General features: G+C 37.8%; 2 protein-coding genes across 17 annotated transcripts in view; one reads left to right on the forward strand and one right to left on the reverse strand.

The window, feature by feature from the left end:
- Positions 1 to 17,980, forward strand: part of LOC143405204 (volume-regulated anion channel subunit LRRC8B-like) — a 176,894-nt gene that overhangs the window by 88,075 nt on the left and 70,839 nt on the right. For 14 of the 16 annotated variants that reach the window (XM_076863590.1, XM_076863592.1, XM_076863591.1 and 11 more), the window contains one exon: positions 16,659 to 16,861. The exons of the other annotated variants lie outside the window; for them this stretch is intronic. The gene's annotated coding sequence lies outside the window, so the exon portion shown is untranslated. The remainder of the gene's footprint in view (positions 1 to 16,658; positions 16,862 to 17,980) is intronic. 16 annotated transcript variants of the gene reach the window in all.
- The window catches only part of LOC143405207 (guanylate-binding protein 7-like), a 30,112-nt gene continuing 28,152 nt past the window's right edge, over positions 16,021 to 17,980 (reverse strand). Inside the window, exon 11 of the mRNA XM_076863599.1 lies at positions 16,021 to 16,531. Coding sequence (XP_076719714.1) covers positions 16,304 to 16,531 — 228 coding nt within the window. The 3' untranslated portion in view covers positions 16,021 to 16,303. The remainder of the gene's footprint in view (positions 16,532 to 17,980) is intronic.

The raw sequence follows: 17,980 nt of genomic DNA on the forward strand, positions 1-17,980 counted from the left end.
GAAAGCCATTTTGCTTATGGAACCTGAAAACATAACTGTTCCCCAGCATGGCCTCTTTCTGAAGACATTAAAAAACAAAATATAAAAAAAAGATAATCAAGAACACCATGGTAAAGTCGGTCCTACGCCTGCTATCAGTTACCTTGCTTATTCTTAAATATTTGGTGGACATAGAAAAATTTATTTCCTGAATCTTACCTACTTACTGGATCTTTGTATCTAACTCCTTCCCCTGGATTTTGGTTTACTTATATTCCTTTTTTTTATGTCCCTAGCTTGATTATTTGCCAAATATAAACTTTTGTATTTCTCTTGTTTAGGTCCACGTCCAAAGTGAATTGCATTAATTCTAAGCCATTATCTAGCATTAAAAATAAATTGCAGATGCTTATTTCTTAAAGCTGTACTTTTGAAGTGCTTTTTTGCTTAGTTAATAAATCCCTTTATTGAAACAAATGTTCAAAGCATGATGATTTTATGACTGGCTATATGAGCGGAAGACAAATCTTCTTTTATTAATGTTTAACCACTTTCTACTTCTGTTCTTTAGCTCCTGTAATCTGAGGAGTCTCTGGTAAAATATGTTTAAGCTATAGAGACATAAGCAAATCCTTGCTTTTCTGACTTGTCATGCTATTAAGAAGAGTTTTCTGCCATTTTACAAAACAAAAAATTCACTATCTGTTTGACTTTATTTTCATGGACATCTTAAAATTATTACTTCTGGACTCTTGTTGTAGTAGACTATATAAGCTGTGGATTTCTTTGTTGTTGTTGTTGTTGACAACCATAAAGATCCATTCTCTCCCTTTCTCATAGCCAAAGCCCTGTCAATCCTCTAGATGAAAGAAAAAAACAGAAACTGCTGCTTGGAAACAATAGTAGGAAGTCACAAATTGCCTTCACAAATGGCACAGCTCCAGGGCATGGAAGTCAGGGAATGCTTGTACTGTAGACAGGGGCAATTTTATGATGAATTTAAAAGCTCAGATGTCAGGTGTCTTTTTTTTTAATGTACTGCTAATGCAATATTGGCATATTAGATTAGTAGAATTTTGGCTGCCTGACTTACATGTAGCAGAGGTGAGAATCATATTTAGATTAGAAAAATGTGGCAACTCCCAATTATAATCTACACTAATTAGCTATAAAAACAGAAGTTATATAACTAAATCTGTATACAGATATTCTGAGCTTACAAACTCTCGTGCTTTCGAGTGAATTTACTAATGTGGGAGCTAACAGCTTTAAGGTTTTGGACTTTCTCGTGAATAGCATTAGCATGTGTATTAATAATAGTGCTTTATATATTGTTCCCAGGTGGTCTCTGCGTAACATCTTTAGTGCTTTTAGAAGACCAAACCTCTAGCATATCTTTGAGTATTTACAGTGTTTGAGCCATACTCATAACTGCTGCTCTGCAATTTACATCTCAGCTTGTGTGTGCCTCTGGGATGCATTCTTTCCCACTCTAGTAGAGCCCATGACTTTTATAAATGAAAACAATGTAAGAGTGGATCAAAACACATAGAAAACAGGGCTGGGAATGTGGCTCAGTGGTAGAGCACTTGCCTAGCATGTGTGAGGCACTGGATTGGTTTGATTCTCAATACCACACATAAATAAGTAAAAAATAAAGGTTCATTGACCACTGAAAAAATATTTTTAAAAAGCACATAGAAAACAAATGCACATTTGGATTTGTAGTGAGTTAAATTTAATTTTCAATCTCTCAGCCTTGTAACTGGCTATCACATTGGCATTTCGCTCAATTCTTTAAGCCTAAAGTGGAAGTAATGTTTCCTAAAGTGGAAGTAAATGACTCTGTATTTATATCATTACAGCTACTATTTAAAAAGAGAGGTTTGCAGGAGAGAGAGGAAAAGTACAAAGAAGAAAAATGCTAAGAAATAGAAGAAAATGCTAAGAAATGTTGGTGATAGATTTTTCTGGAAGAAAACAATTCTCTTTTAAATCCATGTTAGTCTAGCTTGGGTTTTATGTTTTTATTTTTGTTGTTTTTATTATGTTTGCTTTTGATTTATTTTGTGTAGTTTTGTTCAAAGTTTAGAGGGAAAGGAAAAGGCACTGATCAAAGAGATATGTGGAAATCAAACAATCATGAGACTCATTAGCATGTGCTATGGAAAGAAGTTGAGAGGAGGAAGGATTTCCAAGGAGTGACAAAATTGCTAGACCAATATTGAGTTTGGAAATTAAATCTAATCCACAATAAGCCCAAATGTGCATTTGTTTTCTATGTGTTTTGATCCACTCTCTCATCTTGTACATTTATAAAAGTCATGGGCCTCTACCACAGTTGGAAAGAATGCATCCCAAAGGACAGCAATATGGAGCTGTTGAATTAAGTGATCCTAACAGCAGAGACACTGGAGTAGAAAAAATAGGAACCAACACAAAAGGGACTAAGGAGATTGCAGGAGTGGATGGCATTGGGGTTTAGGGGGCAAGCCAATATGATAATAATATATTGCTGTTTTCAAGAAACCGCTTCATTGTTCATTCTGGGTTTCAACTTTTCCTTTTTCTTTTCTATTTTCTCTTTTCTTTTTTTGTCCTTAACAATGCCAGCAAATATTTATGTTGGTTGACGTTTTCATTTATTGCTCCCTCATGAAAATAATGAAAACTTCTTAAAATATTCAGGCTACAGTTTAAACAGCAAAACCAGGTGTTAGTAAAGACAAATGTCACTTAGTGACAAGTATATGATGGGACATAAGGTGGCAGAAGAAGAAAAACAGTATTAAGACATTTTGAACCTTCAGTTACTCCCCACTGATATTGTGTCTGATTCAGCAGGAAACAAACTTAGCAGACACTTAATGAATTCTGCTGTCTATGTGGCTACACCACAATTTAGTCTTTACTAGATCCATTATGTAGCATGTCAGGCAGAATGCCACACTATACTGGATAAAATATTTTAAGATCTACCAGAACTTTGCAAATCTCTTCCCACCCTTGCCCATGTCCTTACCTTACCTGTAAAATCTGGAGCAAGGATCTTTTGGAGCCAGTAGAAAAGCAGCTTCCAGGAGTACTTGGTAAGATTAGTCCCAACAGCTAAACTTTAGTTTAGAATTCTGATGAGCTCTTCCCCCAGTCCTGGGGATTTCCATTCTTTCCCAGCTCCCACCTCCCTGAAGACAACGTGAATTTATATATGTAAGCATGCCAAAAGTCAGAAGGGGTTTACCAAACTTCTCTACAAATATCTGAAACCACAGAGCACATTCAATGACTAAGTAGTAGCAAAGGGGATATTTTGAGCATCCTCTGGTGGAAGGTTTGGATAGATAGTGTAACTGAAGGAGAACTTTGAGCTCTTTTGTGAGTTTTCCAAGGGTGTGTTATTGAACTAGCTTGAGATAAGATGATATTTATCTCCAACTGGGAAGAACATACTTTAGTAGGTCTGGTAAACTGAAATGTTAAGTGCACCCATGTAGTAGTTAGTTTACTGCTTTTATGGTAGGTTCAGAAGCTGAGAATTCAATTGATAGGAAAAGACAAAGGTCCTGACATTAGTACACAATGATTGCAGACAAGGAAGTTATTTTCTAAACATTTGCTATACTCCATGCACAGGGCTCACTAGTTTAGATGGAGTACCCTATGTTAACTCTCCCAATAAAAATTCCATCCATTTTAAAACAGCTAGAGCCCTCAGAAGTTCAGTAACCCATTCAAAACCACAGAGCTACTGATAAACAGATCTTAAGGTTCAAACCAGAGCACTTCCTGGAGTCCTTCTGGTTTGTGCTGTGTCATAATTGCCATCAGCATCATTACTTCTTTTTCATAATTAGATCTCTTTTTATTCTGACAACAGTCATATAGGACCATTGGTTTTATCTGTAATTTAGAATAAACACAGGGGTTCTTGGGCTGTGTTGCCTGAGGTTTCCTTCCAGAGTCAAGGATTTGAGACGGAGGGATTTGCTCGGAAGGTAATGCTACAAAGCAGAGTAGGAGATAAGGAATGAAAACTGGAAGGGAATGAAGCCAAGGAATGGGGCAAGAGCCAGTGGTTCCTTTTGTGTGAACCACGAGGTTAGTCCCATTAGCTAACTCCAGGAAACCAGGTAAAATCTGCCTGGGAATCTGGCCCTTAGGATGGGAGCTTTTTCCTCCTGCTTCCTTCAATATCTGCAGCATGATCCTGGCAGCCTGACTCCCTGGCATTGCTGGGATCTGAAATATCTGTTGTAAGACACCAGTGGAATGTGCTGAAAGGGTAAGTGGTAAGGGAAGCTGGGTGGGGCACCCACAGCATCTGTGAAAACCATTTCCTATTTGCCAAGATCCTTTCATATTTCACAGAAAATCCACTCCTTTCTTCAAGACTTCTTCAAATGGATGGCTTCTCGTATTTTTTTTTAGGTACCCACAACAGGAAAGTCTAACCTATAGCCCTCATTATTGCCATGTATTTTATGATCAAAATTGATATTCAAGATCTTCCCCTCTTCTACCCATTCTAGATTATTCATACTTAGCCATCAGTTCTTCCTTTGTACTTACAAGGGATCCTAAAAAATCTGTTTCTGTTCCAGTTAGGCTGTGCTTGTTTCCAATACATTTAAACCAACCACAGAAATAACAACAGACTCCCAATGAATCCTTGAGAACCAGACATACTCTTCCTTCCTTCTATCATGTACTATCTGCTCACATAAATCATGGTTGGTTAAGTCTGCCAATAAAAAAAAAATCTCACTCATTGTTTGCAGTATGATTCAATAGTAAGTTTACAAGAGATCTATTGGATGACAGCTGTAGTGTAAGGGTCCGGCGAACGTCGGAGGAAGAGACCACCAAGTGACCAACTCATGCAATTCGCAGAAGGGGTTTATTGAGGATCCAATCCAGCGCACTGGGGCTCCATGCTCACTCAAGAAGGGAGAGCAGCCCAGAGCCCTGAGCAGGAGTTGAGCAGTGTTTAAGTCCACTTTTTGGGGGAGGGCGGGGATTTTACATGCATCACAGTCTCTTTTAACAAATCACCATACACCACGGGAAAATCAAACAACAATTCCTGAACATGATTAGTACATTCATTGGTGGGAACAGGCCATGCGGGGTGAAAGGTCAGTTCTAAATCGGGGTACACATTCAAACTGATTGGTTTAGGTCCTGCGATGCCTACGTGCCAAGCCACACAGGGTCCTAAGTTATTAAACAACCAGAGGGTCAGGGGGAATATTTACTGGGCAGTTCGGGTATTGTCCTAACAGCTACAGGAATTTCAGGTTTTGGGGTGTAGCAGAGGAACGTAACAATACCTGGTCCTTTACTTTTTAACTCAGGCTTTGCAGCTTAGAAGCAGCTTTACAATACCCAGTCTTTTACATTTTAACTTCAATTTCTTTTACTCTTACAGTAGATTTAGATGTATTGGAACATAACTAAGACTCTTCGGAGAAATGCTACCTAACTTTACCCTAAGAACCATTCTTATACTCCAGCAGAAACATAGGATGTTGTCAGTGGATCAGAAATTCATGATCGAGTCCATGGAGAATATGTCTATATATCCCTTGGTACTGAATTCTTCAGTTACTGTAGAACTGCATATATTCACTTCAGTTTTGTCCATTTTGACTTCAACACCTGAGAACACCCATTATTAGTGATATAAATGTTTATAATTTTATATCTTCTTTCTGTATTAGAATATTTATTAGTATGTATTATTCTTCTATCTCTTCTACCTCTTTTGATTCAAAGTGAATTTTGTTTAATATTAGGGTGACTATACTAATCCTAATAGCAGGGACAGTATTCACATGTAATATTTACCATGGGGATTATATTTAATATCTTTTTCTTCTTGGTACCAAGAATGGAACTCAGGGGCACCCAACCACCAAGCCACATCCCTAACCCTTTTGTATTTTATTTAGAGACAGGGTCTCACCTGAGTTACTTAGCTCCTCAATTTTGCCAAGGCTGGCTTTGAACTCGTGATCTTCCTGCCTCAACCTCCTGAGCTGCTGGAATTATAGGCATGTGCTGCTACCCCCAGCTTGTATTTAATATCTTAAAGCCATAAAACTCTAATAGAAATTTATGCCAGCTTCATTTCAATAACATACAAAAGACTTAATCTTCAAGAGGTTCTTCCTCACCCCTTTTAGTCATTGATATGATGAAATTATACCTTCATACGTTATATGCCAAAAAACATGAACTAATCATTTTTTGGAACAACACTGTCTCTTAAATCATGTGGACAATGAAATACAGAGTTAAAAGCAATAGTTACAATGATGATAGCTTTAAAGTAATAACAACTAAAGCCAGCAGCTGAACTCTTCAGATCAGGCTATCAGTCTACTTTCTCCCTTGCCTCCCCATCCCTCAGATTCAATGAATCAGAAACTAAGGGTTTTCTGCTCAGAAACTAGGGATTAAGCTGTGAGTGAGCATCTCCTGCCGGATTCCTGTGCAGGTCAATGTGGTCAAGATAAAGCTGCCAGTCCGCTCCATTTCCTCTTTCCACTTTTCTGTTGCTACTTTAGGGAAGAAATTTAAAACAAACTGAGGGTGTATTGTTTCATTCTCACAAAGAAAATGGAGCAAAAAACTGAACTCAAAAGTAATTTATGTAGTGGTTTTTTTGTTTGATCTAAGAATAGAAATATTTTTTATTGTTCCTAGAATTAAGGATTTTTAGTTAACTTTCCAATGTTTGGATGATCCAATATTTGGATCATTTATTTAGAAACAGTTCAGGATAAATAAACTTTGACCATTTAGTAGTGATACTTGATAGTTGATCAGAGAGACTGAAAGTTAATTATTCCATATAAAACCAGCTTTATCAAATGTATGTAGTATTGGATGTTGTTAATACAAGGAACAATCACTTTCTTTCAACATTGCTCATTTTATTGTAGTCACTACCCACTTTCTTCTATTCTTTTTTAATTAATCAACCTAGTATTTTTAATCAACAGGTAATAAATAATTTTTTAAGATGGAAATTGCACCTTAAGAAACATTTTTTCTATTTTTTCATTTCCTGTCAGGGCACAATCACAAAATCAGTGTCTGAGGACAGAAGGAGAAAGGTGGAAGAGGCAACCCCACAGCAGTGCCTCTGCCTCCATGAGGCAGGAACACCCATAGACAGACAGCATAAGGGCCTCAGAGAAGGTGAAGGGGGAGGAGAATATCATGATTTGTCCGAAGGAAACGTCAGACCTATAGAACATCCTGTCACTGCCCCTGACAGCTTTAACCACAATGGCTCTATTTTAGCTACCCTACTCCTACCGTTAACAATAGCTGACCACCAAATCTACCCTTAGGTAAAGTGTTTCCTCTCCCCAACAGACATGTCAAACCACAAGGTTGGATGGGTCCTCTTAATTATGTAAATAAGGCATTAAACTTATGCACTTTTTAAGCTCTGAACATGAAGAGCTTGATTTGTCCCACACCCTACCAGTCACCTGCACTGGACCATCAGTTATGGTTTTAAAAATCTCTAGACAACAGACACCTATTGGCATCTGTCTCTTGAAACCCCCTCCCATTTTGGGAGCTGTGCTTTCTATTACTCTAATAAATCCAGTTACTTTGCTGTCACCCTGTGTCCACAGATTTCATTCCTTGAATTTTCGAGACAACAATCTACTTGACATTTATGCTCCATGTAACACCAGGAACCTGGATGTTGGTCTCTCAGGGAAAGGACTTCAGTTCTCCTTCCTCAGAGGAACGTGGAAAGCACTCCTCAGTTTCTCATGCAGGGCTCCTTTCTGCCATTCTCTGGTAGATACCCCAGGAGAAGCAGCACATCCTCAGAAATAGGGCAAGCACTTTGGCAAGAATTTGGCCTCACAGACATCTCTGGACCAAACAGAGATGCTGGCAATTGGGAACACAGCACCCAGCAGGTGGAACACCTCAGAGCCACCTGTGTGCCCTCTAATGTCTCTGTCCAACCACCGGTTAGGATGAGAAGTGGAGCCTCGCCATTCCCAGTGACCTTGACTCCTTCCCTGAGGGTCTTGGTCCTTGTGTTGGTGAAGAACTAAGAATAGAAATTTTTTTTATTGTTCCTAGAATTAAGGAATTTTAGTTACTTTTCCAACATGTCCTCAGTATGGGATAGGAACTCCTTTTCATATTTTGTCTGGTCAAAGATAAAACATCCAATTTGAAAAGATATGCCTAGTATCCTTCATAGATATGTTGGAATTTTTAGCTTTGGGACATTCACCTGAGAAAGAGAGAAAATGGAGTTACGGTGAACACAGTCTTGGGATAAGGCAGCTCTAGAATTTTGACTGGTGATTCTTGTTCTTTGGAGTTATTTGTTCTTACAGATCTATTTTTACAAATTCATTCAATGCCTCAGTACAAATCAAACTCATACCAATGATGTATCTCTGGAAATAAAATAGTAGGAAGCATTTTCCAAGGCAAAGAAATTTATAGCTGATATCCATAGAAACAAGAATCGCTCATGGATTATTAAGTGATGTTATGGTTTAGAATGAGGTGTCCCACAAAAGCTCACGTGTGAGACAACATGAGAATGTTCAGAGGTGACATGATTAGATTATGAGAGGTGTAACCTAATCAGTGGATTAATCCAAACCAATGGTATGATAACTAAGTGGTAACTATAGGCATGTAGGGTATGGATGGAGGTTGTAGGTCACTGGGGTATGTACTTGGGGTTTGAATTTTGTTCTCTCTGTCTCTCTCTCTCTCTCTCTCTCCTTTCTCTTTGCCATATCCTGTTTTCCTCCACCAAGTCCTTCCACCATGATGTTCTGCCTCATCTCAGGCTCAGAGCTACTTTCCCCCCCTCTATATTGCCAGGTCTTTCGGTCACAGTGACACATTGCTAAACAGATGTTTACTAAATGACTTAATTAGTTAATGGTCATATATCAATCTCTGGTTTATGCCTGCTGATATAGCACTGCATGAAGAGGAGCAACAAAAAAGGATAATAAGAACAACAATTAACAAGGATCAGATGACACTTTATTCATTAAAGAAACTTTTGATAAAATTGTGTATAATTTTTTTTGCTATGAATTCCAAAGACCAAACACTACCTAAATGTAATTTAAAGAATTTCCTTCTATTTAATAAACTCATGTTTTTTCCCAGGTATTCACCCACCTAAATTCAACATATTAAGATGATTTGTAAACTTAAATAGCATCCACATAAATAAATCTGTTAGAATAAAGAGAAATATGTGATGGGGAATGAAAAATGAACAATCCAGCAGATATCAGATACGTTGAAAAACTATAGACTGAAAGTCACTCTAGATCTATTTAGAATGTATGATTATTTTTGAAGAGGTTATAACTATCCATTAGCTAAAAGGTTATACCTTTCCTTGGTGCCTATGCTATTGTAGATATCGCTGAGCAAACCTAGTTCTCCATTGCAAATTTATGTCTAACAATAATCTTGCTCATTAATTTCTTTTTTATTAGTTTTAATTAGTTATACATGATAGTAGAATGTATTTATGCATTTCAATATAGCATACATAGATGAGATATAATTTCTCATTTTTCTGTGTGTACATGTTGTAGAATCATATTGGTCATGCAGTCACATATATACATACAGTAATAATGTCTGTGGAATTCTACAATCTTTCCTATCCCCACATCTCCTACTCTCCCCTCCTTTCACTTTTCTATATCTAATCTAACACTAGTGCCCCCCACCTTATTGTAAATTAGCATCTACATATTAGACAAAACATTCAGCCTTTGGTTTTTTTGGAATTGGCTTATTTTACCTAGCATGATATTCTTCAACTCCATGCATTAACTGACAAATGCCATAATTTCATTCTTCTTTAAAGCTGAGTAAAATTCCATTGGAAAAAAAATTATTGAGCTGCTATAAACATTGACATGGCTACATTACTGTAGTATGCTGATTTTAAGTCCTTTTTGTATAAACCGAGGAGTGATATAGTTGGGCCAAAGGGTGGTTCCATTCCAAGTTTTCTGAGAATCTCTATACTGCTTTCCATAGTGGTTGCACCAATTTGCAGTCCCACCAGCAATGCATGAGTGTACTTTTTCCCCACGTCCTCACCAACATTTAGTGTTGTATTCTTGATGATGGCTATTCTGACAGGAGTGAGATGAAATTTTAGTGTAATTTTGATTTACATTTCTCTAATTGCTAGAGATGTTGAACACTTTTTCATATGTTTGTTGTATTGTGAAGTGTCTTTTCTGTTCCTTAGCGATTTTGTTGATTGGGTTATTTGTGTGTGTGTGTGTGTTTTCTTTTTTGGTGTTAAGTTTTTTGAGTTCTTTTTATATCCTGGAGATTAATGTTTTATTGGAAGTGTATGTGTTAAAGATTTTCTCAAAATCTGTAGACTGTATCCTCACATTATTGATTATTTCCTTTGCTGAGAAGAAGCTTTTAAATTTGAATCCTTCCCATTTATTGGTTCTTGATTTTACTTCTTGTGCTTTAGGAATCTGTTAAGGAAGTCAGATCCTAGGCTGACATGGTGACGATTTGGGCCTAGTTTTTCTTCTATTAGGTTCAGGGTCTCTGTTCTAGTGGCTAAGTCTTTGATTCACTTTGAGTTGATTTTTGTGCAGAGTGAGAGATAGAGGCTTAATTTCATTTTGCTACATATGGATTTCCAGATTTGCCAGCACTGTTTGTTGAATATGCTATCTTTTCTCAAGTGAATGTTTTGGCACCTTTGTCTAGTATGACATAAGTGTATTTTTGTGGGTTTGTCTCTGTGTCCTCTAATCTGTACCATTGGTCTACATGTCTATTTTGGTGCCAATACTATGCCATTTTTGTTACTATAGCTCTGTAGTATAGTTTAAAGTCTGGAATTGTGATGCCTCCTGCTTCACTTTTCTTGCTAAGGATTGCTTTAGCTATTCTGGGTTTCTTATTTTTTCAAATACATTTTATGATTGCTTTTTCTAGTTCTATGAGGATTGTCATTGGGATTTTAATAGGAATTGCATTAAATCTGTAGAATGCTTTTGGTAGTATTGTCATTTTTATTAATTCTGCCTATCCAGGAATATGAGAGATCTTTCTATCTTCCGAGGTTTCCTTCAATTTCTTTCTTTAGTGTTCTGTAGTTTTCATTGTAGAAGTCTTTCACCTATGTTATTTTTTCTGAGGCTACTGTGAATGGGGTAGTTTTCCTAATTTCTCTTTCAGTGGATTCATCACTGATGTATAGGAATATGTTTGATTTGCAGGTGTTGATTTTATATACTGCTACTTTGCTGAATTCATATATTAGTTATAGAAGTTTTCTGGTGGCATTTTTTTTGGATCTTCCTAACATAATTATGTCATTGGCAAATAGTGATAGTTTAAGTTCTTCCTTGCTTATTTGTATCCTTTGAATTTCTTTCTTTTGTCTAATTGTTCTGGCTAGAGTTTCAAGGATGATGTTGAATAGAAGTGGTGAAACAGGACATCTTTTTCTTGTTCCAGTTTTTAGAGGGAATGCTTTCAGTATTTCTCCATTTAGAATGATGCTGGCCTTGGGTTTAGCATAGATAGCTTTTACAACGTGGAGGTATGTTCCTACTATCCCTAGTTTTTCAAGTTTAGAACATGAAGTTGTGCTGTATTTTGTCAAATGTTTTTTTTCTGCACCTATTGAGATGACCATATGATTCTTGTTTTTAACTCTACTAATTTGATGAATTATTTTTATTGATTTCCGTATGTTGAACCAATCTTGCATTCCTGGGATAAAGCCCACTTATTGTAGTGCACTATCTTTTTAATATGTTTCTGTATGCAATTTCCCAGAATTTTATTGAGAATTTTTCATCTATGTTCATCAGGGATGTTGGTCTGAAGATTTTTTCCTTTATGTGTCTTTGTCTGGTTTGGGTATCAGGGTGATATTAGCCTCATAGAATGAGTTTAGAAGGGTTCCATCCTTTTCTATTTCATAGAATATTTAGAGGAGTATTGGTGTTAAATCTTCTTTGAATGTCTTGTAGAACTCTGCTGAGAATCCATCTGGTCCTGGGCTTTTCTTGGTTGGTAGGCTGTTAATGGTGTTTTCTATTTATTGCTTGAAATTGATCTGTTTAAATCATGTATGACCTCCTCATTCAGTTTGGGTAAGTCATGTCCCTAGAAATTTGTTGACATCTTCGATATTTTCTATTTTTTTGTAATATAAATTTTCAAGATACCTTCTAATTGTCTTCTGTATTTTACACACGTCCATTTTGATATTTCCTTCTTCATCTTGTATGTTAGTAATTTGAGTTTTCTTTCTCCTATTTCATTTATTTTTTCAAAGAACCAACTTTTTGTTTTGTCAATTTTTTAAAATTGTTTCTTTTGTTTTGATTTCATTGATTTCAGCTCTGATTTTAATTATTTCCTGTGTTCTACTGCTTTTGGTGTTGATTTGTTCTTAAAGGATGTGATTGTTTAAGAAAAGTAAATAGGCTCCTGTTCTCCTTCATGAATATGACATAGTAAGCTATGGCAGTCCTAGAAACCCACAAAAGTCAGGCCATGTTTCTGGGACTGGAAATGCTGCCTGCTTCCCTCACTACAGGAGATCTTATTTCTGGTTTTTATTCCAAGCTGGAAAACCTCCCTGAGTACCTCCCTGTGACCCCTTCCTAGTGAGACTTTGCTTCCCAGAGGCCTCTCACTGGGATGCTGGCAGCTTGGTTACATGTTCTTACTTCCTCCCTCTGAGGAATATATGCTTGTGTGATAGTGAAAGACCCACCGATTCCCTGTCCAAGAAAGACGCACGAGGCACTGGCTGCAAACGCAAGAGGTTTATTCAGACACAGACGCCTGTGGGTGCTCAGCAAAACCTCAGCCGGAGCTTTGGTGAACTGGCACACCAGGCTTTGGGGTACAGGTCTTTTATAGGATAATGGGGCAGGTTTCGCGTGCGTGGGAAGTGACAGGTTTCTTATTGGTTATTTTGAACCCAACATATAGATTACCTAAAGGGCAAAGTTGTTTTTCACTTTATGTTCCTGGATAAACCTCATGACAGTTACATATTAACACTCTGGTTTTTCTGCTCCTGCTTATCATTATCAGTTCCTGTTTGTTCAGGCATGCCTTGGGATCTGCTTTTCTGTTCTTCCTCAACCATCCTGTCCCCTCACAATAGACTACCCTTAACTGATTAACAGAGAGACCTCTCTTTACGTGGGTTAGCAACATGCCCTGATGGTTTCACAATGGGGCCTTTCAATAGAATGTAATCTGAGACTGAGGAGGCCAGAAGGAGACCCTGCAACTCTCTCCTCAGCTTTCCTGCTTCTTTGTGTTATTTCCAGTTCTCTAGGACACAGGTCTTCTCCATTTCTTTGTATTTCCAAGTTCCCAGCCCTAACTTCTAGTCCACAAGAGGAGTTTCCTGAAGACACGGATTTAATCTGGGTTGTTCAGACTTGGCACCAATAGGTGAGAAGGTGGCCCTAGCAAGGCAGGCTGTGGACACTATCTGAGAACAGGAACAAGGAGTTTTAGAAGTGGCCCAAATACCATGTGGAGGAGGAGTGGCTGTGCACTGGTCTTCCTAAAAAAGTTGTCGAGAAGGTCCTTGAGATAAATCCATTATACATTCAAAATTTCAACAAATATGTGTTGATTTTCAAGAATGTGAGAGATCTTTTCCCTGGAAACTTATTCGTGGTGTATATAAATATTAACCCAACAGGTGATGACTTATGACTAAATTTACACTGGGCAGAGAATCACTTTTCTCTGCTTTCATTGTTTTATCACCTCCCTTTTGACTTCTTCATGATATATAAATAGATATAATTTCATGCCAACATTTCCTTATTGAGGTTACACTTTCCTTTGCTGGTCATGTGTATTGAGAAGACGTGATGGAACACCAGAACTCTAGCCTACCCCCCCATTGCCCTTCACCAGAGTATCCCAGTGTGCACAATTCAGCATATTCCCTTCACTGACAGCAGCAGGTTCCTGGGGACTGGTTCAATGATAGAACTTCTGTTATCAGTGGTTTTTATTGGGGAAACTGAAAGGTGACTGACCATTACTTTAAGATCCTAAAGAAAGCACAGATGTGTTCTTAAGACATTAGAGGGAAGGAACAAATAAAGAGTATTTGCAATGTTGCAGTCTTGTGGCTCTGTGGACACTAAGCAGATTCCTCTGTCAGAATTTGATCCTCATATAAAATGTGTGGTTTTATTTCAGCATGATAGAAGGACTATGACAGGAATGAGGTTTGCATGAATACTTTGTTTACTATTTTAAACATCCTACTTTTATGCCATTCTTGGGTAGTTACTACGAGTGAGAAATTTTAAGAACTCAGGGCTCATGGGGTGTCCAGTTCATCAGAGAAATAGGCAGCAGTTTCACACTAGGGTACAGGTCCCTTTGCTTCAATGAGTTTTTTCAGCACTACTTCCTACAATTGTGTCCTTCATTTTGAGAGCACTAGAGACTGAGGAACAGGGTGAGGACCTCATCAGTTGGTGCCCTATTGGATATGTGATTAATGTGATTAAAACGAATGTGATTAATCAGCCAATACCTGGTATTTAGCAAAATTGTAGACTAACACACAATTCATTCTGGCTGGAAGTCTTAAGCATTACACAGCTGAAAAGAATTCCTGAAATACTGAGTTAACCTGAAGAAAATTTTCCCTTCTAATTTACCATCTTTATAAATCTGGGAGGAAATTTAAAGACCATTCCAGTTTAATATCTTAGGGGAGTTGTATCTGAACATATACTGGTGAATAAACTTTTAAGGACAATTAAAAGGCCATAATGAAAACAAAATCAAGATGCAGGTCTTGGGCTTTCTAGTTCCCTGTTCTTGTGAGTAAATTATTCCTGTTGGGCCTACTTATACTATTTCTAGTAGTATTAAAAGCTTTCATCCTGTCCTGGGAGCCTTTTAATTTGTATTTATTTGTTTGAATAGGTGACAAATTCACCTAAAGTGTTAAAGTTGTGGAAGAATATACAATATAAAGTTGGTTGTTTTCTTATTTCTTACTTCAGCTATCTAAGTCCCAATCTATTGTGACCATGGATACTAGTTTCTTTTGTGTTTTTCCAGAGGTAGACAATAACATGTGTGCACATACACTATATTCTTAATTCAGTGATAATATGTATATACACTTTCAGCATCTTGTTTTTCACTTATTATATATCTTGGAGAAGATCTCGTATCAATACCAATAAAGCTTTGCCTTTCATATCAGTGAAAATGCAGAGTATTCTTCTGAAAGTATGTCCCAAGGTTTACATTATCAATACCTGATTGTGTCAGTCAGCTCTATGGCACTATGGCTACATCTAACAAGAACAACTTAGAGAGAGAGAGAAAGTTTATTTTGGTCAGAGTTTTAGAGGTCCGGTCTGTGGTCAGTCAACTCTATTACTCTAGGCCTGAGATGGAAATGGTGGAAAGGAAATAGCAGAGGAAAGCTGCTCAGCTCATGGTAGCCAGGAAACAAAGAGAGAGAATGACAGAGGACACTCAAGGAGCCAGGGATAAGATATAATCCCTAAGGACACAACCTCAATGACCTATTTCCTCCAGGCATGCACAACCTACCTACAGTTAATAGGAGTTCATTTAAATTATTAACCCATCAAATGGATTAATTCTCTCATCATTGCCTAAAACTCCACCTTCAAACTGTACTGGTTTGGGTATCATGATTTCAAACATGAGCTTTTGGGAGACATTTAAGATCAAAACATCAGTGACTGAGGGACTTCAAAGTTTTGTTTTTCAGTCTTTTGTCATTACAGCATACCATTAACAATGCCCATTTCATCTTGGGTAAATAAGTATATAAGATATCTGTATTCTAATTTTTAATGTAGGCCACTGATTACACCAAACCCTTGTTAGCTCAGGGTCCTGGAAAAATTACCCTTTCTTACCCATAAATGAAGTGAAACACAAACTTCCTAATTTCATTTTGCACAAATTTTATTATCAGTAAAGTAAAAATTTTTATCATGTCTCTGCTGATTTAGAAATGTAGTTGTTTGTCTCTTCTCACAAGAGCTCATCATTAGTTATAATATCATCATATGTCTAAAATCAAACTGCAAATGTTTTCTTCATCTTGGCATTTGTCTTTGCTTTACTCAAAACTTTTCTACTAACAATTTCATTATCTCCTTATTTGTTTCCCATTTCTTTATATTGTTTACTTAAATATTGAACAACAGTGTTGTGTAATTAAAATTTAAAATTTCATTTTATCATTTTCTTAGGAGAAGTGCCTTAGTAATAGATCACATATATTCCTCACTATATCCAAGAGTGTTTCAGCAGAAGTTCCTACCCTTATCACAGAGGAAACAAAATCAAGGATCTGTGAGACAATTGAGGATTTTTTGGTGTTGATGTCATCTAGTTCATCTCGTAGTCGATCTATCTCTTTTCTTAGCTTCTCAGCTTCCTTTTGAAATCCTTCAGTCAGAAGTTTTTCTTGGACCTAAAAGAGAAGAAGTCCATTTTTGAAAATCCCATTGCTAACAGACAGAGTTTTGTGTTGAACAACTTCAGCAGTTAATCATGTGTTCATTTCCCTACCACCTTAGAATGTTTTTTGATGTCTCTAGATATTTGGACTTGGATAATGGGACAATCCATGGTTCATACATTTGTGAGATTTTCTCAGCACCACCGGGCTATGTTGGAGAGATTTTTTGTTCAAGCCCAGAGACTGTTCTGAGCCATATGATGTCAGAATAGATGCACCCAGTGCTTGCCTTCTCCTCTGTGGACTAGAAACAAAGCAATAGTTGTGGAACTGCATGTGGAGGTGAGTGGCCCTGGGAGAGCGCTAGAGTTCAGCAGCAGAGAGATGGGGACCTGGTGAAAACACAGAATCTTGGGATAACAGCATAGCAAGAGAAACAGAATGCCCCAGTACCTACTGCCCATCACTGAGGTCAGGTATTGGGATCTTCTCTCAATGGGAATAAAGGGGAAAGAGTCCCAGCCAGCTCCACTGGTGCACAGGTCAATATGTTGCAGACATACAATTTAAATAAGTGAGAGACCTGAGGTCTACACTTTAGGTTTGTTCCATCTCCCAACAAACCCTCAGGGTGCTGAAGCCAAGAGTCAACTTGAGAAGGGTCCCATTGAGTTTTCCCTGCTCAGGAGGGGCATATTCCCATCTCTAGGACTGCATGGACTTTCCACTGCATTGCTTCAGTGGGTGACTGTTTTTTGAGAGGGCCTTGGCTCAGGGGACTGGCTCTGACACAAACTCACTAAGAGTCCCATTCTGTGGGAATGCAGGCTGTGAAGCTAAGGGGAGCAGAGGCTGTCACCCTCTACAATCATCTCACCAGGGAACCTGTCCTCTGAAAAAAGGGACTGAGTAGTTGCAAGTGGTCTCTCATGGCTACCAGGCCTGAAGATGCCAGGATTACAACGGCAGATTATGTGGATCCCACTGTTCCCTTCCCATCACAAAACTGTATTGTTCTAGTGTCCAGTCTGCCCCTGACACCTTCATTCCCAATTACCTGCCTGAGATACTTTGCTCGGAAATATGCCCTGCCTCAGGACACACAGCCTAAGACATGCCAAAGGGAATCTAGGCCTGGCAAAACCCATCTTACACAGGATCTAGCTCTGGCCTGCATCTAGCTAAAAGGATTTTCAGTTAGCTTCATGGGTCTCACTGCCTGTGGCTCCTTGGTGGCTACCACAAGTGAAAGAATGGTGGGGAGGAATGAAAAAAACCCAGCCCTGGGAAGCACACTCTAAGATTAGCAGAGAAGCTGACTTAAAATAGGCTGCAATAACACACCTTTCTTACTTTTCCAAGCATCTCAAGTGGAAGGATTTGTTTTCTTCTTTTCAAAAAAAAAAAAAAACACAAACTTTTCTTTTGTTTTTTTTTCATTTGCTATTATTTATTTTTATC

The sequence above is a fragment of the Callospermophilus lateralis genome, chromosome 7 (genome assembly GCF_048772815.1).
Source record: "Callospermophilus lateralis isolate mCalLat2 chromosome 7, mCalLat2.hap1, whole genome shotgun sequence".
Lineage (NCBI taxonomy): Eukaryota > Metazoa > Chordata > Mammalia > Rodentia > Sciuridae > Callospermophilus > Callospermophilus lateralis.